Source organism: Gordionus sp. m RMFG-2023, chromosome 1, assembly GCF_954871325.1.
Source record: "Gordionus sp. m RMFG-2023 chromosome 1, tfGorSpeb1-WG-v2, whole genome shotgun sequence".
Classification (NCBI taxonomy): domain Eukaryota; kingdom Metazoa; phylum Nematomorpha; class Gordioida; order Chordodea; family Parachordodidae; genus Gordionus; species Gordionus sp. m RMFG-2023.
In genome coordinates this window covers 78825207-78850575 of record NC_088775.1, presented here as the reverse complement: position 1 = coordinate 78850575, position 25369 = coordinate 78825207, and the positions used below count along the sequence as shown (strand labels likewise).

The 25369-nt window shown below is 26.6% G+C and overlaps 1 protein-coding gene across 3 annotated transcripts in view; it reads right to left on the bottom strand.

Moving 5' to 3' along the window:
* The window catches only part of LOC135931817 (transient receptor potential cation channel subfamily M member 3-like), a 37214-nt gene extending 17163 nt beyond the window's left edge, over positions 1 to 20051 (bottom strand). For all 3 annotated transcript variants that reach the window (XM_065469123.1, XM_065469124.1, XM_065469125.1), the window contains exons 1-11: positions 19966 to 20051; positions 19481 to 19575; positions 5197 to 5527; positions 4833 to 5046; positions 4024 to 4148; positions 3412 to 3571; positions 3048 to 3348; positions 2434 to 2720; positions 2093 to 2271; positions 1358 to 1557; positions 628 to 751 (exon numbers count right to left, since the gene is read on the bottom strand). In XM_065469123.1, coding sequence (XP_065325195.1) covers positions 628 to 751; positions 1358 to 1557; positions 2093 to 2271; positions 2434 to 2720; positions 3048 to 3348; positions 3412 to 3571; positions 4024 to 4148; positions 4833 to 5046; positions 5197 to 5527; positions 19481 to 19575; positions 19966 to 20031 — 2082 coding nt within the window. In that variant the 5' untranslated portion in view covers positions 20032 to 20051. The remainder of the gene's footprint in view (positions 1 to 627; positions 752 to 1357; positions 1558 to 2092; positions 2272 to 2433; positions 2721 to 3047; positions 3349 to 3411; positions 3572 to 4023; positions 4149 to 4832; positions 5047 to 5196; positions 5528 to 19480; positions 19576 to 19965) is intronic.
* Between the last annotated feature and the right edge of the window lie 5318 nt (positions 20052 to 25369).

Genomic DNA, 25369 nt, shown 5'->3' with positions numbered 1-25369 from the left:
TTTTACTATTAGATAGAGAAAAAAAATCAAATTATCATAAGATAGAAAGGAGCAAAAAATATCTATTGTATCTTTAATAGAAGTTCTCAGAAGTTAAGAGAATAAATAGAGATCAAATATTTTAAAATTCTGAGAGGAAAATTCTTTAATATATCCAGAAATATATACCTTGTTTAGAATCGTCATTACCGACGACACGTACAATAATTTATGTATTATAAAATGACTATCTATTTTAGGTAAGCGTAGAACATGGATTTTCATTGTTGAAATATATTTTGTCTAATTTACGTAGAAATCTGAAGGATGGTATTTTAGAAGATAGCATGATTGTGCGATTGAAAAAAATAATTAAAATATAAATTATTTCATTTTGAATTATGAATGTGTATATATTGAAGTATAATAAAAAATGAATGAAAAAAAAGTCATATTTTGGGTCATTATTTTTATGTTCCCTGAACCCGGACCCTGGACCCGGGTCCTTTTTAAATCTATTACTGGACCCGAACCCGGACCCTTTTTTTGTCGAAGGGTTCACATCCCTGTCCAGGACATATATTCTATATATAACTCCCCCCCCCCCACCCTATCCCCAACAGGTGAATTTTTTAATGAAAAAATTACCAATTTTTTATTCTTAGCCAAAACATATATATCAGATATTATGATTTGAAGTAAATTGGGGTCCATAGACCATTGGCTAGAGATCATTTTAGCTATAATATTTGTGTTGTCATCAGTGAAAGAGCTATATTTTTTTAAAAAAATAATTTATTAAGATAAAAATAACATTCGAAAAAAGCTTAATAAATAAATAAAATATTATGGCAATCATTTTATTAAATTATGAAAATTTTTAGAAAAAACTCTATTCACAAATATATAATTAGGTTGTAATAATTTGTTTAATTTCAAGTATATAATAGGTTCGGTTTTCAACTTCGTGGACTGAACTAGTGTCATTAATCTAAATTCCAATTCTTAAATCACAATTCGCAGTAAATACAGTCAATCTTAATATGAAATTTGGAAAAAAAATTAACGTGGAATTGATTCCAATTTTGCAGGCCAAGCATCGTTTTCTGACTTTTCTAAAACGTAACAATGATCACTGATCTTAAATTTATCACTGATCTTAAATTTAAGCTCAATAAGCTTGCGGGGCGAAAAGACTAAGGTCGGATGTATAAAATATTATTGCTTCGCAATTTTTAAATAATTTGTAATGATAAGTTAAGAAAAATTAGCTTTTCATCTCCATAAGGCTTTAATGGAAATTTAAAATAAGAAAAGATGAATAAAAAAAAAGATTTAATTATGCCGAGGAAAAAAAATCATATATATAATAACTAACTTGTCCATGGGATCGATGTGGAAGTTGCAAGCGCAGCAAATGATATCGGCCATACCTCCAGATCCTTCTACAACGACTATCGGAACCGAAAAATTATCGTAGTGGCAGCTCGTGACTTGTTGGGATTTGCTATGAAAGCGCGACCCGTGAGAGTTTGCATGATTCATATGGTGCATTTTGTTTGATTTCAAGTTCTTTTTCTAATGTTATTTTTTTTTAAAATATTAGCAATTATTTGTACAATATTTAAAAGAAAAAGAACATGAAGATTTTTTATTAATTGTAATTAAAACAACTTACGACGTTTGATTTACTTTCTACGTCACTCACTCAATCATGTTCACATTTACTATCACCCTAAAATGTCTCAATTACTGATTAAGATGGTGTTCAAATACCTTATAGCATAAGCTAGTTTTATCAAAAATTAGTTATCTTTCTAATTATTTTTCACCGCATTTTGTTTTTTTAAAATAATATTCTACTATATAATAAGAATATATTCATTTATTTGTTCACACACACACAAAAAAAATTGTATCCATATTTAAAAAAATGCCCGTCAAGTTAACTTGCGTAATTCTCATTTTTTGTTTCAACACCATTCTCTAAAATTTACTCCTTTTTTTAATGATCTCAAGTAACAAGAAAAATATTCGAGAATTATTGCTAAAAATAAATAAATATACAGGCATTTTTTTAAAAAAAAAGTGGGAAATATTTAATTAAATGGACCTGATTATTTAATATCGAAGGTAAGTACAAATGGGGGTTATGAATCTGAGTTTGGCAGGGGCTAAGAGATACATTTTCACAAATATATTCCATAGCTCTTTTCACCACCTCTATACCACCATTCAATATTAGGCCAACAATTGGAACCATTTCATCGATCGATTTATGCACGCTGTGAGCTAACATCAATTTCGTTTATGTTAATGTATAATAAGTTGATTTATATTTTATTCATTAAACACTTCGATAATGTTGCCAGTTATTTAAACTTCAACCGATTATTTCGGACTTTTTAAATCTCCATTGAAATGTTTGAAAATAAAATGATATATAATATATACTTTTCTTAAACGGGGGTGTATGCATCCGACCCGATTCAGGGTAGGAATGTCTTTTATTGGCGGGAGAGGTCATGAGTGATCTTTTATGATGAGCCGAAGAAGGGTCTTGTAGTTTTAGCATATCTTCCCCGCGGTAATTGTAACCTTTATGGAGTTGATTATTAGAGAACAGAGGATGAGAGGATCTGCCTCTATAACGATATAATTGTTTGTAATTAAGTGGTTGAGGGGTTGGCGATAAACGATGATGGTGACTAAAAACCGGATGCCTCTTTTGTCTCAAAGTGCTAATATTTTTAACAGTAGAAAAATAATAATATAATATATCCATGTTTTAACCCCCCCCCCCATCCCAGAGTTAGATAATATCATGAAACCATTGAGTTTATCTCAAGTTACGGAGGTCCCATTTCAAAAATCTGACTTATCGCTAATAACTTTATGTTAATATTTAACCAATTTTCTTATGAATTTGAGTTACACTTTCTTTCGTTCTTTCTTTCACGTATATCTAAAATGTTTGACCTTAGTGAAATATTTTCGATAATTTTTTTAATAATATAAGTTTTGGTTAAATAAAATGATTAACATAATCTAATCGATTCTATTATAACTTTAATGGTAGCGTGTGGTAGTAGTGAGAAGGGCAGAGAGAGTTATGTGGCGATAATTTATCCTTTGACCCGTGGTTAATTCCACTCTTGGATTTGATTTTTTCGGCCGATTCGTTTTTATCATTGCTTATTTTAGGCGATTTAGTATCTGGCTCCACTTTAATAGGGCAATCTTCCTGATTCACCTGGTGAGGTCCAAAATGGTGTGAGTCTATCAGGTTATAATGATAGGAAAACTGGTTCAAGAGACTTTTCACTTGAGCATTGGAGCAGCATATGGGAAATCGCAACTGTTTTACATCTAAATTATTTTATATTATATGCTATAATTATGTTTGAAAGAGTTTAAGATTAATTTATTTACTAGTTTGCATAAGATAATATTCCAAGTTACGGCGCAATATAACCTCGGCGCCATACTTACCCGTGGTTCCATCGTCAACTAACAGAAAATAGGAATGGTGGCTATTTAAAGGGAATGTGTTCGGTGAATGTGGCATTATAGAAAAGCATTGGACCACTCTCTACGTATATATTTTTTTTTCAATTATTATTTTAAATATTACTTTTAAACTTCGTATTCATTTAAATTAAACCAATTCGAATATAATAAAAATTAATATGCTACCTTGAAATATATTCAGTCATTTTATAAATAAATTATTTCTCGATATCATCATAGTTTAACAAAATTTATTATCAATTTTCGAACTTGGGCAATATAATTTTCAACTTCTTTTAACTGGTCAAAGATTAAATTAATCTTTTATCCATTCATTATAAAAAAAATAAGTTACGTTCCCCCGAGAATCTAGATCCAAACCTTCCCTAAACCAATGGCGCACCCCCCCCCCCCCCTCAAAGGTAACCACTCTCATTCTAATGACGCGAGCATAAATTACGTCATAGACTACCCTCAGGTGCATCAAAATTTTAATTCGTAGTATCAAGCTTGAAATAATTAAATTCAACTTACATCTCGCCCAATCAGATCCTCTTTGTTTTGAATGACACCCCATGGGGCAATTCCAATCGTTACAAGGTTAGATCGATTTTTGTAAGGCATATCATTTAAGGAATTTCCCACATATTTTACATAACCTGCGTTTTAAAAAGAATATATGGAAGAATAACTAAAAATTGTTAATTATGATGTCACAATTTTTTTTATTGCATTTAAGCAGTTTAAAAAGCTTATAAAAAATCGAGATTAACGGATTTTTAAAAATTCAAAATTTAATATAAAAAAAATTATATTAATTCCTTTTTTTAAAAAAATATTATATAATAATTTATAAAATTTATTTAAATCCACTTTAATATTATAATGACTTAATTAGTGTTGACATTGAGTTTTAAATTATTATTTCTATTAAAATATATATATATTATTCCAAATAAAATAATATTCCCTATATCGTTAGGAAATGAATATTATTATACACATGTGACGTCCTTCAAAAAAATGGTATCGCAAAATTGAGTTGAATGCTATTACAGTGGAAAGGGGTTAGGAGAGATGAGAAACTTATTGCAAGAATAATACAAAAATGGTTGTCACGTTTTTTATAAAAAAAATATCCCCAAAAAGTTTATATTATATAAAATCGTTACAAATATTTAATTCAAATTAAGATTTATGTCAGAGATGTACGATCATTGTACCCGGGCCATAAGTTAGTATGAATTAAGGATTCTTATTTTAGAAAGTGTTAGGTATGTCCAAAATTACATATAAATATTGTAAATCTTGATTAGCTTATTATTTAAGAGAACTGAATTTACCGGTATTTAATCCTGTCGTAAGCATCCAAGTAACTGTAGTTTTGGCCGCTTTAACTAATCCTTTTTGAAATAAATTGGACAGCTTGGGGCTCAATTCAAAATTCGATAGCCCGCCGTGAATTGATATGAGTAATTTGGGGAACTCGATGCCCCAATGAGATATCATGAGTTGAGCTATTGATTCGGGCGGTGTATCATAAGACAACCTTATATACTTTTGAGTTCGTATATAAATTTAAGAAAATTCTTATATATTTATTAATTATATTGAGTGTCTTTGAGTAAAAGGCCGCTGGGATCGGTGCTAAAATTAAAAGTATAAGAGGTGTATCACTTAGTTTATAGGGAAAGTATAACTTCTAACTTGAGCATTGTGACGATGAGATATCCCCTGAAATTCGATGGTCCCAAAGGCGTTAGTGTGTAACGTCGATGTGTGCACAATGGGGTTCCACAATAATTCAGGCGGAGATTTGGGGGCTGTGACATGGGTATGCCAGGAGTTAATACCTCCTAGGCCATCATTTAGGGGCAAATTTAGCGGATGAGGAGATTTCTTAGTTTCGTACGCATCAAGAGTTGGGAATTCGGGGTCATTTTCGAGATAGTATTTAGAATATTCAGATTTAGAGTGGTCAAAATCTTGCATACATTTAACGGAATGTTGGTTCAGGTCCTGACCACAACCACATTTCCTAAAAGATTTTATAAAAAAAATTCGAATTTTAAGCCTATAGATTTAAGTTATTGAGTAAATTATAATCGTTAATAAAAACAATTTCTAAACATTAAAGTCGACAAAAATTCTTATTGAAAATTATACAATTGCAATATCCAGCTACTAAGTGATCATTCATTCATCCATTCATTCATTCATTATTTATTTATTTATTTATTTATTTATTTATCTATCTATCTATCTATCTATCTATCTATCTATCTATCTATCTATCTATCTATCTATCTATCTATCTATCTATCTATCTATCTATCTATCTATCTATCTGTCTATCTGTCTATCTGTCTGTCTCTTTCTTTCTTCTGTAAGATTGGTAGATAGGATTTATATCTATAACATTTTTTAAAATTAATTTAGTAATATGGCATGGATCCCAATCTTATTGAAACGTTATAATTTATTCATTTTAGTGATGGGTGAATTAATGGGTTCAACATTTTTTCAGAATATTTATATTTAACAGAATATATACTAAATTATTTATTTATTTATTTTAGAAAAAATAGTTTTAAAATATATTATTAAATTTTTTTATCCCTTAAGTCGTATATTGCGGCATAGCAACACCTCAGGGATTTTAAATTATTACTATAAAATAGCCTGTTGAAATTTTGACCTGATTTTTTTCAAGTGCCTCTTTCATGTTAAATTACGTTTCTGCAATGTTTCATGTATTTTTATTAAAAGATTTTAATGTACAAACATTTTATGGAAACAAAAAATGACAATTTGAATCCTTATAAATTTAAAAAATATATATAATAATTTGAAAAATCTCTAAATACAGAATGTCTTAAATATATTTTATAATATAGAATTATAAATAATTTAAAAAGCTAAATTTTTTTTATTTTTGAACAATCCTTATAAAAAAATTCTCTCTAAAATATTTATTCAATATAAAATAAATATTTTATATTTAAGGTTAACTTAAATACGATAATTTAAGAATTTAATGTGAAATATAACCGTTTTAAAATTTTTGTGTCCCATCAAACTACTCGCGTTATTTTAATGGCTTCAATATATTTGATTGATTTCATATATTGTAAAAAAAAATTATTAGCATATTTGATACCCCCGGACAGTTAGATAAAACCGTCGAAAAGTAAATTATCGAATTAAATATAACGTTTATATAAATTCAAATTAATTTTTCTTTTTATCCATTTTTAATTAATTTTATTTTCCTTTGGGCTTTTTTTTGTTCATTTTTAAAAAAAAATGTGATGATAAGAGATTATATTTATCAAATTTTAAAAAAAATCTTTTTATTTTTATTTTTCACAAATTAAGAAAACATGATTTTTAATATATTTTAAGGTTGGCAATGTCATGTTCTAAAATTCGGCTTAATAAATCGATTCAATTTGAATTTAGCAAAATTTCTGGAGAGAAAAAATTAAAGCGATTCATATCACCATGTGTTGTTGATTAGTAAGGCATTTTGAGGAATTATATGTAAAAATCTAACTATTCGAATTAAATCAACCCAGATTTTTACGACTAAGTCTTTGAATTAGTCGGGCCTGTTAGCTCGACTCCAAGACTTTCTAACAAGGTGGGAGGTGATATGAAGTAGTTAATTTATTGGGATCTCAGGAGATTGGGAGGGGGGGGGGATAATTTGATTTTATAAAACGACAAATCCTAACCTCCGCAAGGTAACAAAGGGATAATGTATTCTCCTTCCTATAAACCAAATAAAATTTATGTATCTCTAAACCCTCAAAAATTTAGATTAGGCCACATCAAATTTCTAGCAATGATATCCTAAAAATAAAAAATTTTCGAACGGTAATCTCTACTATCCCTAAACCAACAATCCAGAAACATACTATCCAATTATAAAAAGTAAATCTATAATATATATAAAAGCCTTATCACACTGTGACAATCACACTTTCACAATTTATAATATATATATTTAAAAAATCGTTAATTTTGATCATCATAACCACCACCCAGGGTTTCGAACCGTTTAGTATAACGGTTCGGTTCGTTCCGGTTTTTAGTTTAAAATTTTATAAAGGTTTTGTTCCATTTCGGTTTTTAAAAAAAAATCATATCGGTTCGGTTCGGTTTATAATTTATAACGGTTCTTTTCGGTTTGTTCCGGTTTTTATAAATTTAATTTTAAAAAAAAATTAATCATTAACAATGTATATATTAATTTTAGAGAAAAATCTTTTTAGTTTATAATTTCTTATTTAATTTATCCATGATAATCTAATAGATATTTTTATTAAATTTAGGAAATATAAATTAGACAAATTAGTTTTTTTTATTTCATAAATAAATAAGATAAAAACAAACATGCGTAAATACAATAATCAATAAAATAATATGTATACTATACTATTTAGGTTTAAAAAGAGAATTCGAACGGATAACTAAAATATTTTCTAATATTTCAGGATATAATTTAGTTCTCTGCGCAGAGAGTATAAACTTAAGGCTTGAAAATGCTCTTTCTACGGAGACCTGCGTAGCTGGAACTGCTAGCACAGTTATAGCTAACTTATAAAGTTCTGGCATACTATTCTTTACATTTTCCCAATAATTCAAAAGATTAGTATCTTTTTCTAATCTCTCTTTATTATCAAATGACCGAATTATATATTCTATTTCTATACATTTATTATAATTTTCGATGCCCTGAGAATTATTCTTATTAAGACTTTCATGCGACTTTAATAAATCTTCAAAATCATCATCTAAATTATCCTTCGAATACGAACACGTAGGCATAGTATTTAGAATTTCAATATTCTGATTATTTAGATTTTGTGTCAAGTTCCAATTTTTACAAAGATGTTTTCTGGCGATCTCTCTTTCTTCAAAAGTTAAAAATACATTATATCTAGGGTCGAGATAAATAGCAGAGCAAAAAACTTCATTTTTAAAATTTATTTCTCATGCTTTCATCGTAGTAACTAAAAGTCTGGCAAATGGAGTGTCTACTTTACTCGTTTGCATGAGACATTTGATCCACGCAGCATAAAAATCGCCCATTGTCAATTGTTCACTTTGTAAATATTTTGTCAAAACATAAGCTGGATATAAAGCTTTTAATATGTCACTAATTATTTCCCATTCATTCTCTGATAAACATTTTTGATCGCTTTGGAGCGATATTTCTTGGCAAAAGCTTTTTAACTCTAGTAATCTCTCCAACATTAAATAGATAGAGTTCCATCTTGTGCAACAATCTATTAGTGGTTTTTTCAAATTTAATTTTGAGAGAATAGCCATTGTTGTCTGATTTCTTATTTTTTTGCAGATGTTTCTTGCTTTATTTATAATGACAATTTCATTTGAATTTTTAATGCAATCATTATTTGCTAATTGAAATGTATGTGAAGCACATCTAACACCTATTAATATGGGTCTGGCATTTGATGCAAGATTAATATTTTCAATATTAAAAGGTTCTTTATTTTCATCATGAATTATATCATTATTATTTAAATCATCATTATCTATATCATTATTATTTAAATCATCATTAATTAAATAATCGTTAAGGTCATCATCTTCTTCATCGTGTAGTATTAATATCTTAATTAACTTAATCATATTTGCTGCATTATCGGTGGTTATTGTGTAAATCTGCTCAATTTTTATTTCATATTATTTTAAAACATCTAGAATAGTTTTTTTAAGATATTCTGATGTGTGTCGTTCTTTAATCACTTTCATGCATAGAGTCCTTAATTTTATTTTTCCGTTATTTATAAATTAAATATTGATCCCCAATATGGACCTATCATATCTAGTTGCTATATCTAATTTTAACGAAATAAGTTTTTGATACACTTCCTTTTTTATATTTTCCGAAAAATCTAACGCCATTTTTTTAATATTATTGCGTATATTTTCCGAATTGATAGTTAAATTTCCACCCAATCCTATAATTATTGGATCTATAATATTTCGAAATGCTTTGTCGTCAATTTGGCCTACCGTGAACTGTTATTAGCTCGGTGCAGGAGCGGATTAAAGTTTCTTTATTTATATTGATTTGTATTGTAGTAGTGTTGGACTTAAAAGCATCTTGGATTGTATTATACTGGTTTGCAGTTTTCGTTATTTGAATTTTTTTAATAGTCAAATTTTCTTTCTTTTTTCTTAATAATTTGAATTCCCTATTGTGGAATCTTTCTATATGTCGTTCAAGATTTGCAGCATGGTCTCCAGTTAAGATCTTACCACAATCTTCTATTTTACAAATAGATTGATTTTTTATGATATCTAATTTAAAAAGGAACGCAAAGGATTTGACTTTTCCCGAACCATTTAATAGATAACTAAAAAGCTATATGATGATAGATGAAAATCTTTTATTATATAAATAGAATAAATAAAAAAGCTTAATAGAAACAATTTTACCTTCATTTTTATTTTTTTAAATAACTTGGATTATAGAATTTAAATGACAATAAATAAAATGGTCAGCAATAAATATTTTAATGATATAATAATTTTTTATTTAGAAAAATCATATTTTTTTTTAAATTCAGAATTCTAATATTTATTATTAAAATAATATGTTAGTTAGCATTTACCATTATCATATATGCAAAATAAAAAAAAATATAATTAAAGAATGGCATTTGTAATGAATATTTTTCTAAATCTGTATTTTTAAATAATAAAAATCTTACTATAAATCTTCAGTTTAAATAAGTTAACTAACATTGCATTAAATTATTTTATACTTTAATTTATTTGTGTTTTATATTAAATAGACTTACATTTAAAAATAGGAATTACATTTTGATGTTAAACTAAATATAACTAGTATAGTTTAATTCAAATTACCCACTCTGATATATTCTATATAAACTAAGATAAACTTTTTTTGAATATATCAATTAATAAGAAATTATTGTAAAACAATATTTTATAAAAATTGGTCAGTACTTTATTTCTGTTAGATGTTAATATAATATGACAGAATAGGTAATTTAAGTTAAACTATAGTATTTATATTTAGTTTAACATCAAAATGTAATTCCTATTTTTAATTCACTGTAAGTTTATTTAAATATAAAACACATTAATAAATAAATAAAAGTATAAAAATAATTTAATGCAATGTTAATTAACTTATTTAAACGATTTATAGTAAGATTTTTATTATTTAAAAATACAGATTTAGAAAAATATTCATTACAAATGCCATTCTTTAATCATATTTTTTTATTTTGCATATATGATAATGGTAAATGCTAACTAACATATTATAATAATAAATAATTTATAATATTAGAATTCTGAATTTAAAAAAACAATGATTATAAATAAAAAATTATTATATCATTAAAATATTGCTGACTATTTTATTTATTGTCATTTAAATTCTATGATCCAAGTTTTTATAATGAGATAAAAAATTTAATTTAGCCAAGAATAATTATGTCTGATTTTAAGATATCTTATCTAATTAACAGATAAATTGTCTAATCTCTTATAAATTAAGTATTTAAAGAAAAAACAACAAACCTGGTATTATTTGATATATAATGTTGATAATATTAAAATATTTAATTTGATATATAATGTTGATAATATGGAAATATTTAATTTGAAAAGAAATCACCAATTTAAAAAATGCCCCCAAGGATTAAAATTTTAAATTTAGGTTAATAATTTAAAATTAATTATTTTTAAAACCGTTTTGAACCGGTTTAAACCGGTTCAAAATATTTATAACGGTTCGGTTTGCTCTTTTAATATTTTCTTCATAACGGTTCGGTTAAGGTTACGGTTCAGAAAATCATAACGATTCATTCCGGTTTTGCGGTTCGGTTCGGTTCGAACCCCTGCCACCACCTACTGGTTTATACGTTTTTCCACTAATATTTTTATATCTATCTATCTATAATAATATATATAAAAGCCGTGTCATAGTCACAGTGTCACAATTTATAATTATATTTAAAAAATCGTCAACTTTGAAAAGCGTCTGATGCCTAATCGGCAAGAGTGTCGCTTACGAATCTGATGGCTTTGGGTTCGAATCCCAGCAATGCATTTTTTTTGTTAATCTAACTTTGTATACTTTTTTTTAATTATATTAATTTCCTTATTTTTTTTAATTTTTATTAATTATGTACTCAATAAAAATTTAATTTTGCCAGATGAGGGTTTTGTATATTGTTATCATGGAAACAGATTTCGGATTTGGACTTATTAAGAATGAGTCTTTTAAAATTGGCTTCAAGAAATTGAAAACCAATTATTTTAGGAAGAGCATCACAGATTGTTCCATTATCAAGATGCCAAATAATTATATCCAAATCAAATTTAGATTTAAGATAATGAAATGAATACCAAGGTAAAATAAACGAGGACGTTTTCCTCTGCTGGATCCTTTTGTCAGAATCATGACATGTGGGCTGAATAAAGAAGTTTTAATGTTACAGTATGTCTCTAGGAATTTTGAATAAACAGGAAATTTGAGATAAAAACAATTTATGAAATGTTCCCAAAATTTGCTATTGAAAGCATTTTTAAAGTCTACTTTGATAATAGCCATGTTAGGAGGAGGATTTTGGAATACAAATGGCATGTGAAGCTATGCCTTCTCCTTAACACCAAATCCTAATTGATAAGTATACTTAATAAGTTAATACCCTGGGTTTTGACCCATGGCAATTATTTTCGCTAATAATCTTCTAAATAGCCCATTGCAATGGGGTGGATACCACTACAGTGTTTGTGAGATAATCAGGTTTGCCCCCATGATTAATTCGAATCTATTATGGCAGGTATTTTTTAAAAAGAGTATTTAGGAAAATTTTAAAAGCATTTAAATGATTCTTTGAGAAGAATGTAGATTTTATACGAAGTGAGAGAGCAAAAACCATTGCATCTGGATGTGGAAAATTTCTTAAAAGAATTGATAAATATCATAACTCACAAATCATCTTTTTTTTATTCCATATTTTTCATAATATATTTGGCCTTTTCTCTAAAAATTTATAGAAATCTTGGAAGGATGAATACGGATAATCTATTCCTCTCGACTATTATTATGATTTATCCATCGTCAAATGAAGATAAAATTTATTATTTATCCTTACGGAGAAAATTGACGGGCTATCAGCTAGTGATAATATAAATTTCTAAATGTTGGGAAGATTTATTTCCCTCATAAATACCTGGTAAGGACAAGAACATAAAGGATAAAACAAATCATTCAATATTGATAATTTTGACTAAATTCTAATGAACTATAATTTGAAAAAAAAATAGATTATCTTGCCCACAAATACAGCATAATTACCAAAAAATATGCCAAGATGACAAAAGTGGGGCTATAAAATTAGCATTTTTCAATGATAGGGCCCCTTTTAATAAAAAAACAATAACGATTTGAAAGAACTTCACCCTCGAGCCTCTACACAGGACCTGTACAACCCAACAACCTATCAGATTATGAACATGCCAATAAATAATCATTGCCATCAATTCATTCAACAAAAATTCAGCCGAAGGTCTATATGGTTTCATAAATTCATATTTCTAAAACCTAATAACTTAAATCACTCTTATACCCTTCCCATCAAGGCCTTAGCAACTTTTTACAATAATTTCTTAAACAAGGACATTCCAATAAAAACATATCAAATCCTACTTGGAGCCCGATTAATTGCTTTATCTAAGCCTGACAACAGTATTCGTCCTATCGCTATTCCAAACATCTGAGCCGGGGAAAATGGGTCAAAAAACAGAATTAAAACAGAATAGCTCAACTGAAGGAATGTTCAACGGAAGGAGATTTTTTTAATTGGATGAGATATATTTAAATTAAATGTAAGTATTTGAAGTAAGGAGTAGGTATAAAGGTCAGTCAAATAAATATGGATAGGGTTAATTACAGGTTTGAGAGCATGGAAGTAAAGGCGTTTTTTTAAATAAAATTAAATAATTTTTTATTTAATAACCTGTAAAATCTGAGAGTATGTGATTATAGACTAATAAATATTCAATTTCCTTGAGCTATCCGTTTCTGAATAGAAAGCTCAAATTTATTATTAAGAAGAAAAAATAAAACCAACTAACGACACAGCCTAAATAACTCAACCAAATATGCCAAGTTAAAGGGTTTATCTCCGTAACTTATCGTTTTATAATTTTATTTTTTTATTCGTTATTGTGTTTGAGAGGTAGTATAAAGTAGTTAAGTTTCGATTTTTTATATTGAATATCGATTTATTTATAAAAAAATATAATTTTAAAATTTCTTTTTAATAATTCGTGAAATATGATATTAGGGATTATTACCTGGTATATTGATACAAATTAAAATAATAAAAATAATATATCATCAGAAAATAAATTAGAAAAAAGGGAATTTTATTATATAAAAATAATAAATGTATTATAATATTATGTCATCAAAATAAACTTCACAATTTTTGGCTGTCGATTATGATTAGTTCTAAAAAGATATTTATCGCTCGTTAAACGTATTTTTTCGTTGATATTTTCATCATTTACTATCATTAGGTTATCGTTTAATAATTTTATAGAGGAGAAGATACAAGCCGCCAACTCGACTCAAGAACAAAGCTTCTGAAACATGCCCTGTCTTGCGAACAAAAGCCGAAAAACAAAATTTTTGTTTTTCTCCTTGAGGATTTATTTGAAGTGAAGGCCATAGATATTATTTTTTTTAGTAGAACAAACGAGACTTCGCCCCCCCCCCCACAATGAATTCAGCTTAATCTACAAGCTATGCACCGAATAAACTCTAAGCATTCGACGCGAGTTAATTTATTATTGATCCCTTAAAAGTTGAGCTATATCTTCAAGACCCCAAGTTGAGGAGATTCCTTTTTTTTAACCAAACTATAGTCCCTTGCAATATTAAAATATTTATGTCAAAAGTCAACGTTCTTAATAATTTAAACGTTGAATATGAGATTATATTAAAAAGTGTGAGAGAAATAAGATATGAATGAATGATAATTAGACATAATCTCGTGAAATCTTGTGACCCCCATTTATACATAAAATAATTCAATAAACATTAAATATATTTTTTTTTCTTCTTAGAATGTAAATGTGTTATGATTCGCTTCGATCTCGAAAAGCTTCCCCTGAAACTGGCAACGTGATACGTAACCATTAAAATTCTTAAGTAAACATGGATAGATTCCGAAATATCGATTTTTAGTCAAAAGATATGGTAAGTTTCATTCGAGCAATCACCCATCTTAACTCTGCATTCACAGTTAGTGTAAATTCGCGGAGAAAAATAAAAATAATATATTTCGTACACTCCGCCATAATTAGCGCCAATTATGAATTCAGGGGTTAAGAAAAAGGAATAATTTAACTCGTTCATAAAGTAGGAGATAAATATCCTTCTGTTTAATTACCTTAAGATCATATGCTAATTGAATTAATAGTGTTATTTAAACGGCTCGATTTTTAAAAATGTCTACCCAATATTTTAGCCAAAAAAAATATTAAGCAAGTCAGGAGATTTTGCTAATAGAAGACAGAAAGGTATGGATATCTATTAATTAACAAAATCTCGAAGCTTGCGTTATATTGTTTGTGCTAGAATCTTAACTTGAGATTGGCTAAATCGAGTCGTTTAACAATATTAATTAATAATATAAACTAATATTAAACAAGCCACAAAAAAAAATATTAATTTATTAATATTATCTTTTTTAAAAAAATCAAATCTAAACAAAAATAAATTGGAATCATTTTTGAATCTGCCGCCCTCAAAAAAATAATAATCAACCGTGTGCCATCTATCCCTTAGGCGAATTTCGTAATTCTGATTTTTATAACTTGTCTTGTGCTTATATTCGATGTAATGGTAAAAGCTAAAGCCCTCAAGGTCAGGCCACCAGTTTGTAGAATACTGCCAAAAATAGGATCATTCCGAAGGGCAGGAAATTAATATTTACTAATTTAAAAATAAGAAAGTTGATATTGGCAAATAATTTACAATATTAAAAATTTAAACTGGAATTTTTTTTAAAAAAAAATTAAGTAATTTATATTAAAAAAAATTACAAGTAAAATATCACAAAATAAAATATAAATATAGGTTCTTTTGTTAATCATTAATATGCTATTTTTTAAAATATAGCTTTTTATTTAAATTTTGCGTTAAGTGTTCCAAAATAAATAGCTAATAAAACTAAATGTAACTCGATTCAAGGTATTCGTTAAAATTTTTCCGTTAGATATATAAATACGTTATAGTAAATCGCTAAATATATATTTGGTTCGTATATGTGAATTCGTTTTCCGAATATTTACTTATTCGTTTGGGAATTTATTCGAATATTTTAAAAAATATTCGTGAATTTGCGATTTTGTCAACAGCCAAGAAACTCTCGAGTTTGAAAATTGAATAGAAAAACGAAAGATCATCTTTCAGTTCAATAGACTATATACAACACGAAAAACATTTTCAAGTGGCAAATAAAGGTCAAATGAATAAATAATAATGTCATCCCATAAGCACAAGAGGGCATGGTACAAAAATATTTTATAAAAAGAGAAAGGGTGGGGGAATAAATTATTTTTATTGATTACCCGTCCACTTAAAGGACAAAAACTTATAAGTAAGCATGTGACTTACTTTTTAATATAATTTTTTCTTTTTCCTCTTTTGATTCACGAATAAGCGGAAAAGGTTAAAACCAGCGTTTTAAAAGGTTAAACCAGCTTTTTTGGTGAACCCAAAACTGAACTCTCTTTAATTATTTGCCATGATCCCGAACCTATAAAATATAAAAATGGGTTCTATTAAAATGTTTTGAATTAATTTATTTAAATTAAAAATTACTATTTTGTTTCAAAATCCTAAAGGATTTTAAAATTTTTCATATCAATCACCTACCTGTATTTCCTTCTATATTAGATTTTATTTCCTATAATCAGATATTTGAAAAATATTTTATTGGAAATGTTGAAAACTTATATTCTTCCAGAGCAAATCTATATCATCATCTCTGATAATGGCAGAAATATGGTTAAAACTATTCAATTATTAGACCAAGAATGCCAATAGATTTATGGTACGGATGAAGATTTACAATTTTCATGATGATGATGCTTTTCTTACCTCTTTAAAGACTGGATTTCACAATTTTCAAAGCCCTTCAATATTAGAGACCCCATATTTTGGGATTATTTTAGAATGAAAGACTCCATTTGAGTATTTATGGTATTCGATGTGCTCGTTGCTCATTCTATCCACTTTTTATAGAAGATGCATTTAAGGAAAGGTATCCTCTCATATTAAAGGCCAGCTTAATCAATAAAAACTAACAAGTTTTAAAGCTTATAAAATGTTACAATTTGTTAAAATCAATTCTGGAATGTCATAAATAGCATTCTACTTATGATATGCTAAAACGGCTTATTAAGCTAAAAGATTTTTATCAGGATTTACCAATTCGGAATAACTAATATTTAACAATTGATGAATGTAAGAAAGATACTGAAACCACTCAAAATAGCAATAAAGGTGGTTTTTCAGAGTGAACAATTAACGTTAAGTAGTATTTATGCCACATGGCAAAATGTCTCTTAGAGATTGAGACTATAGACACTATTCTTGCCAATGTATTAGCAATTAACATAAAAATATAGGAACGTGACTATTTTAGAAATACACTTTTCTGCCAAGTATTTGGATCTTAGATATCAAATTTTAGTATAAGAAGAAGAGACCCTTTGGCAAAATATTTAATAAATTTATGGACGACAATGAAAAATCGAGGATGTTGTTAATATTACAGATGATGTAATTAGTGTTGATGTTGACATGCTATCCCTAATGAACTAGAAAGGTTGTTATCATAGAAAGAATGTAAAAATTCAGGAAGATTACTGGTTAACAAAATGATGAAGGAAACATTAGAACTTTATTACCGTGTTTCTTAGGCTAGATAAATTATTCAAAATCTCCTATTTAATATTTTAGATCAAGATAGAATATTCCAAGACCAGGATATATAATTCAATATTGAAAGGAATGAAGAAAACCCAGCCTGAAATTGTTAAACTTTCTAGGTGTCTTAGCAGTTCCAGCCATATAGGTCAGCGTGTACAGAGCATTTTATTCATTAAAATTTATATTATCAATATATAGATCTAGAATGAACAATAATTTATTAGAAGTTATATTGATTATACGCTTGAAAAGGCTCTTTTAGATGAATTATAAATATAACTAATGTTATCATTTTATTTTGTTATATACTTATATATTATTTTTCAAAACTAATTTTTAACTTTAAAATTTTTTAACGACCCCACCTAAATCCACTCCAAACACGGTTTTAATAGGCCAGAACTAAACTCTTTTCAAAATATCAACTTGAACGAACCTGACAAATTTAAAAAAAAAGGTTACAATCCTTGATTAATGAAAAGTATTGTATAATATAAAATTTATTCTGCCTGGGACCAAAATCAAAATGAAGGAAAAAGTTTATTACGGAAGGGTTATAATTACGAGATACATATTTTATAAAATTAATTATTTAAATTTTTATCTGGAGGAGGTGATTTGTGAGTTCGGTTTAATATAAAGTCTGGCGCAACTAGGGTTAAATAAACTATTACAACTCGACGTATTCGGCGGGAGGGGAGGGTTCTTTAGACTATGATGAGTATAATTGTTTCTTTTTTTGTCGCAAAGTGGCCCGGGTTAAAAAAAATTGAATTTAAGTACTTGGTTCAGGTATAAAAATATATTTGTGTTTATTCGTGAAAATGTAATGAGACAAAGTATGAGACCAATTTTAGGCTTAATTCTCTTCTCTTTTTTTTCTTTTTTTCTCTTACTTCTTCCTTTCCTTTCCTTTTCTTTTTTTTCCTTCTTTTTTTCTAATTCAACCTCTTGGAAAGAAAATAATTAATAATGTTTTGAAAAAAACTTAAATATACTATAATCAGAGTTTGAGAGGGAATTATTGAAACCTTTGGAAAAAAAAATCTAGGAGCAAGAATCAAAACTCATTGATAGTGTTGTTAAATGGCTCGTTTTGAGCCGATTTTATAAACGGCTAACTTAATATTTCATCCAGAAAAAATATTATGCAAGCCTTAAATTTTGCTCATAGAAAGAACAAGGGTCTAGACATATATTTTCTAAAAATCGAGGCTTATGCAATATTTTTTTTAGCTAATATTGAGTTAGTTGTTTTTAAAAATCAGCTCTAAATGAGCCGCTTAACAACACTACTCATTGTAAATGAAACCAGTTCTGAGTGCCATTAATTTAAATGTATATTGTTGAAAATGTGGTGTGATTCATTTTAAGGGATTTATTTGGCTTTAAAATTTTTTTATATTGTATTTGAAACTAAAACCAGAAGCACATCTAAGAACTAGAATCTCATTTTAAATTGTTAGGTAATTGAACCACTACCTTTTAAAAAATATTCAAACCCTGATACTAATATGTGATTGGAATCTAGCCTATCCTATTGTATTTCATTATATTAATAATTAAGCTAATAACATAATCTCCATAAACATATGAATATATAAGGGTATAAAACTCATGTAATGTAAATTTTAAATAAATTTCTTAAAAAAATATTTCAATAAAGAGTTTTTTTTAACATGGCACCAAAAATATTTGGAAAATTTAATAATAATTGTCATCTAAAACTGTTATATGCCATAATTTTATCAATGAGTTTTATTTATAATATAAAATTGTCTTTTAATATATGTAAGGAAACTAATAAAATTTAATTAATTTTCACTGTATTTTATAAAATCAATGAAAGGGAAAAATATTTACAAATTTAAATCAATCATGATTTCATGTAATTAGGAACAAATTTTAATGAATTTTATGAAACATAGGAAACATTAAATATTGATTTAATAAAAAAATTATAACCTGTTGGCTGGATCAACAGACAATGGATAAAGTGATGGAATAAATTTGTTACATTCTCTATGTTTAAATGTTGTTTCCACCCAATTACAGCGATTCTAAATATGTACATTTATATAAGTATTACATTATACATAATATTTTTATAAAATTAAAATAATCTAAAGACTCATTATAAATATATATTAATTTTTTGATCAATATAAAAAATTTAAAATAAAATGTCTAAATCAATAATATAATTAGTGCTGCAGAATAGGGCTCAAGATTTTTGAAAACTTTAAAGAACTGTTTTTTTTAATATAATACCCATCAAGTTGAAAAAGTATCTAGATGTAAATCTAATTGTAATTTAAAATTAAACTATGTATAAATAATCTATCATATTATGGCAAAAAGTCAATTGTAATTTTAAATTCAACTATGCTAAATTATATACATCATATTAATACCAAAATAGTAAAATCTAAAATTATATATAAAAGTACGTTGTTATTAGAGGTAGATCGTTTCCTACACAAGGATATTTTGGGATTATACTTGTTGGAACTCATAAAAATGCATTTTAAATTAAAATCAGCTGTTTAAATGATTCATCCCTATAAAGTCTTAGATAGAATTGAATTTTATTTAGTTTATAATATTTTTATTATAATGTTGTGTAAATCTTTTCAGGAAAAAGTTATAAAAATTTTAATTAAATCTAATACCTTCAAAGGAGAAGGGAGGGCGGTCTATATTTGTAGTAATTAATAAAACAGATTAATAAATTTCTTCGAAGTTATATTGTTGTGATATCGAGATAAATTTTTCTTCTTATATTATGTATAATTCGCATATAGAATTTATTTTGATTAAAGTATTTTTTAATACATTTTTATTTATTTGAAAATTTTTATGTTAATGAGAAAAAAACGAAGCGTATGTTAATTTTAAAGGAAAGTTTAAAATATTCCTATGATTTCATATTTTATGTTTGTACTCGCCACTTTTTCATTTTGTAAAATAATTATTATTTTTGGAAAATTTTTTTTTATTCAATCTTTTTTCTTGTCCAAAACGTTTATAAACTTGCCTTTTACAGCCATCATTTATCTAAACCCTTTAAAGGATGTTTGCAATAATGCAAATAAAATGAGACTTTTTATTTTTATATCATATCTTCAAACCATAAAAAATTAAAATTTAGTCATAATATTTTAAAAATTATTACTATTGAAAGTAATTAAAATTCATTTGGGTGTACCGAAATTTATATAATATTTACTAACTTCCATAAAATGAATGTTGTTTTGTTATTATTTATAGAATCAACAATAAAACATTATTGAGTATATTATATTTATTTAATGGTATTTAGTTTACAGCAATTATATAAGTGAGGATAAATATCGCCTAAATAGAGACCAATATTTTAATTAAACTGGCTTATATCTGTTATGTAATGACCCTTGAAAATATATGGGGGAAAATAACTGCCACCATTTTGTGTGGCACTAGATTAAATAAAACCAGGGGATTGTTCCGCTCAGTCCATCAGTTCAAATCTCTAGTGAACCACAGCTGCCATTAACGATGAATAAATGTTAAATATCAAATAATTTTTATTATAAGGATTTATATTTTTATTTCAGATTAATACATACTCCATATTTTTTATAATGGTAATGAATAAAAGTAATTAAGTTTGTTGAAATTATTCTTTTAAATTAATATTTTTGATTGAGCATATCTAATAATGAACAGTATTTATTATTTTCACTAGAATAAGTTATCTAAAGTGTGTAATCGAATAAATGCAATCATAGGCGTAGCCAGTATTTCATAGGGGGGGGGGGAATTAAAAAATTATTGGGGGCTTCGCTCCCAGGCCCCCATTAGGGCGGGTCTTCGGCCCTCCTTTTTCCGGCCTTTGGCAAGGTTACTTTAGTCTATATTATATAATCATAAAATATTTTTACAAATTTTAATAAAAAAAATAAGCCTGGAACAAATATTAAATATATTTTTATTATTTTATATAAAATAAAAATATAATAAATTACTTGTATTGTATATACCTTTATATAAAAGCATGGTAATAATTTATTCCAAACAATTATAAGAAATTTATTTATAAAAAGCAAGTAGACATATAGTTGATTTTACTCTATTATATAGAATTAGTTATAAAATACTAGGTAAAATTCCACTTTTACAGACATATTTGACAGTTAGAGAATATTATACAGTTAATAATTTAACAAATTTTACTAATCAATGCTCTTGATATTAAATATAGCAACAATTTGCATTCAAATATTTAACGCCATCTATTTATTTTAAGTAAAAATGATTTTTAAATTTAATCTTCATATTATTCATCCCACAATGTCTTTAAAAGATATTTTCTGATGTCCTTATCAATATTTTATAGTTTTCTGTAAAATATATTATTCGTTATATGGGTAAAAATTACTTGATTGTCATTTGATAATTAGATATACTCTAAATCTACGACATATAATATTCCACTGTTTGTATTGTGCTTTAATATTTTTTTAATTTATGATTTAATTTTATCAATAGTTTTGTAATTATATTTTACTTTTATTAAGATAAATAAATTAAAATTACTCACTTTATAAAAAATTATATTTCATATATTATATTATTTAGTAATTTTATGGATCTATTATTAATAATTATAATACATTTCACTTCTGTCTTAAGACTTATCTTTGGCTTATATTCCATTTATTAAAAAACATTTTTGGTTCATTTTATATATTTATAAATTTATTTTCCCAAAAATCTATAAATTATGATGAATAGTTTTATAAAAAAATATCAACTTTTGCATTCTTTCTTTTAAATGATTATTTAAGATATATGCATACATATTTGAGGGTCAGGGAGTGAGGAGAGGACTAAGGGGGATATTTTTTAATAGCTAAAAATGATATTTACAAAAAGTGATAAATTTCTGAAGGGGGGGGGGGAATTTCTCCTTGTCCCCCACCCTGGCTACGCCTATGATGAATGCAATATTCGATTTTAAAATTGGAGCAAATAAATTGCCATTGGATTCTACAATATTAAAGCTGCCAAATTTTGAACTAACAAGGACACAAAACATTTTTAAAAAAATTTTTTTATAGATATCTTTTTCTTAATTCTAAGATTATGCTAATTAATATTTCATAAAGAATCAAAATATTTAAAATTTTGTGGGATAAGAAAGATAGAAAGCGGTCTAAATTTTTTTTCCTATTTTTTTACTTTAAAATTTTGTTGTGGAATTAACTACTACAAGTTTCTTCATGATTGATAGGCAGGTTTATGGCTTGAATTAGTAATTAAAAAATATTTTTATATAGGTGCCCTCCTATACAAATTATTTTTAGCATTATTTATTATATAAATTGTTTCTAAGAATTTTGATAAAAATTTATATCATCGTGACTTTATTGAGTGTAGGTTTTCAAAGTTTAAATCAATCATCAAGACCCACCTAAGATCCTGTATGACTAAGGATGAACAAATTTTCCCTATTCCTGATAGCACATATCAAGTTTTGCAAGGAAAAAAGCTTTAGTAAATAAAATTTAACCTATAATGTTATGTTAATAATTTTTATTTCCATTATACAATTTGGTTGAGAATATATCCAATGCCATTTAAATTCATAGTGTATTTAATTTGTAATTATATATTTATTAAAAAGACAGGTTAACGAGTTCACTAAAAATTTTAACATCATGTTTTCTGTAATTTTCGTTCAGTTTAAAAATATCGGAAAAAAAAATAATTTTTAAAAGGGTAATCCAAGATATTTTGCTTTCCGACAAATGTGTAAGCACGCCCCTGACCTCGCATACACACCACACAACATTTAGGTCCGCGGCCGGCCAAAGGAGACGTAAGGGATAGATTCTACACGAAGGTGTGATCTTGATTCTTTGAGAGCGGCAGATTCCAAAATGCAAATTTAAATTTTATTAAAAATTTATTATTCCAATTAATTTTGTTTAGATTTAATTTTTTTAAAAATATAATAACTTACATTTTTGTTTGGCATGTTTGTATTATCAATGCAATCGCATTCTAATTTAGAGCTAATTAAATTATATTAAATTTTCTATTAACTTTTAATTTTTATGTACTCTTTACCAAAGAAAACATTCCAGATAATATTCTTCTGGGAAATTGTATAGCTTTAGAAGGTTTCACAAATAGAGGCCAGAACGTATCATTAATTATCTGTTGCTTTTTGAAGAAGTTGAACCGCTTCTTCACATTCATATCTACAAATAAGCTTAAATCGATATTTCCTATTTTATTAAACTGTCTTTAAGATTTTTAATGACTATAGAGGTTAGAGGGAATTAAAACATATTCGGGTTCTACCACGACTCAAGTCAAGATAGAAAATTAAATTTTTTTCGATAAATTAAAATCAAGAAAAATTATTATATCGAATATTTATATCTTAGGTGTGTGATGTATTCATTAAATTGTGCTGCTATAATTTTTAAATTACGAATTTCATATAAGATTAGTGGCGAAGTCTCTAGACTTTCTTGGCCCTCATTATCATTCTTCAATTATCTTACTTTTAATCATAGTCATTTTCAAATATTTATTAAATTATTAAGAATACTAACTAATGATAACAAATTTTAACAAAAAACACTCTCTAGCTTGAAGTTTTTCTTGAAAATATAGCTTTTTGATAAAGTATAAAAGTTCATTATGGACATGTCTATCAAATGACCCAGGGATATTAAAGAAAATATAAATTAGTGGTTATAAATTAATCTCGAAAAAATAATTATAAATATTCAGGCAAAATTGTAGGTAAATTAATATACTTTTTTTTAAAATTTCAATTCAGAAATCAGATTTATTTTGATCTGATTCTAAATTTATAAAACAATCCATATATTCTTTTGTATCAACTGCATTTATATATATATAAATATAATAATTAATCATACATTCACAGTTGGCGCGGATTCGCGGTGAATTATACAAAATATGATATAAATATAATTTTATTCATTTTGGTATATCTCGCCTCGAATTCGCGCTAACTGTGTATGGATAATACTAAAAAAAAAGATATAAATCTATAACTATAAACACCCCCCCCCCTTATCCGAACATCCAAAATTTTATCATGTCACACCTGGACATAAGTCATTAAATAAAAATTTTAGATAAAGTTGGATATCGAAGTCACTAAAGGACCTAAAATATCCACTAGGTCCAGGGGGACAGTATGGGGGTCGACGTTTCTCATAAACTTGGAGGACGGCCATATATGTTCCAGAAAAAAAAGCTAGAGTTAGCATTCTAAATAAATCTAAAAAAAACTATTAGTTGCTAAGTGTTTTTCTCAGAGTTTAACATTTGCTCAAAATTCAAAAATCTTCAATTTACGAAAAGATATTTAATTTTTTTGATCTTCAAAGTTTTTTTAATCATTAATGGTTTTACTATTAGTTGCACAAATTTAAGGCTTTCCTCAAATTTCCGGTATAAAACATTGAATGAAATAACATAGCAATAAATTCACAATTGATATCATCATTATTCATATGAATAAAGAAATAAATTTAGTTAATATACTATTTAAATTATGAAAAAAACGATTGCTGTAGAAATATGTGCTTTTAAAATGATATTATTAGAGATAAAAAAATATTTTACGAATTTAAGTTAAAATGGATGAATATGGATATTGATCATTTGTTTTAGCCTACCGGTAAGTTTGTCACATATGGTTCATCCATTTAACTTAGGCATTATTCAGTACTGTTGTTAAAGGGCTTGATTTTTAAAACGGTTATCCCAAGATTTTAGCCAAATAATATTACGCAAGCCTTAAGATTTTGTTCATAGATTGTG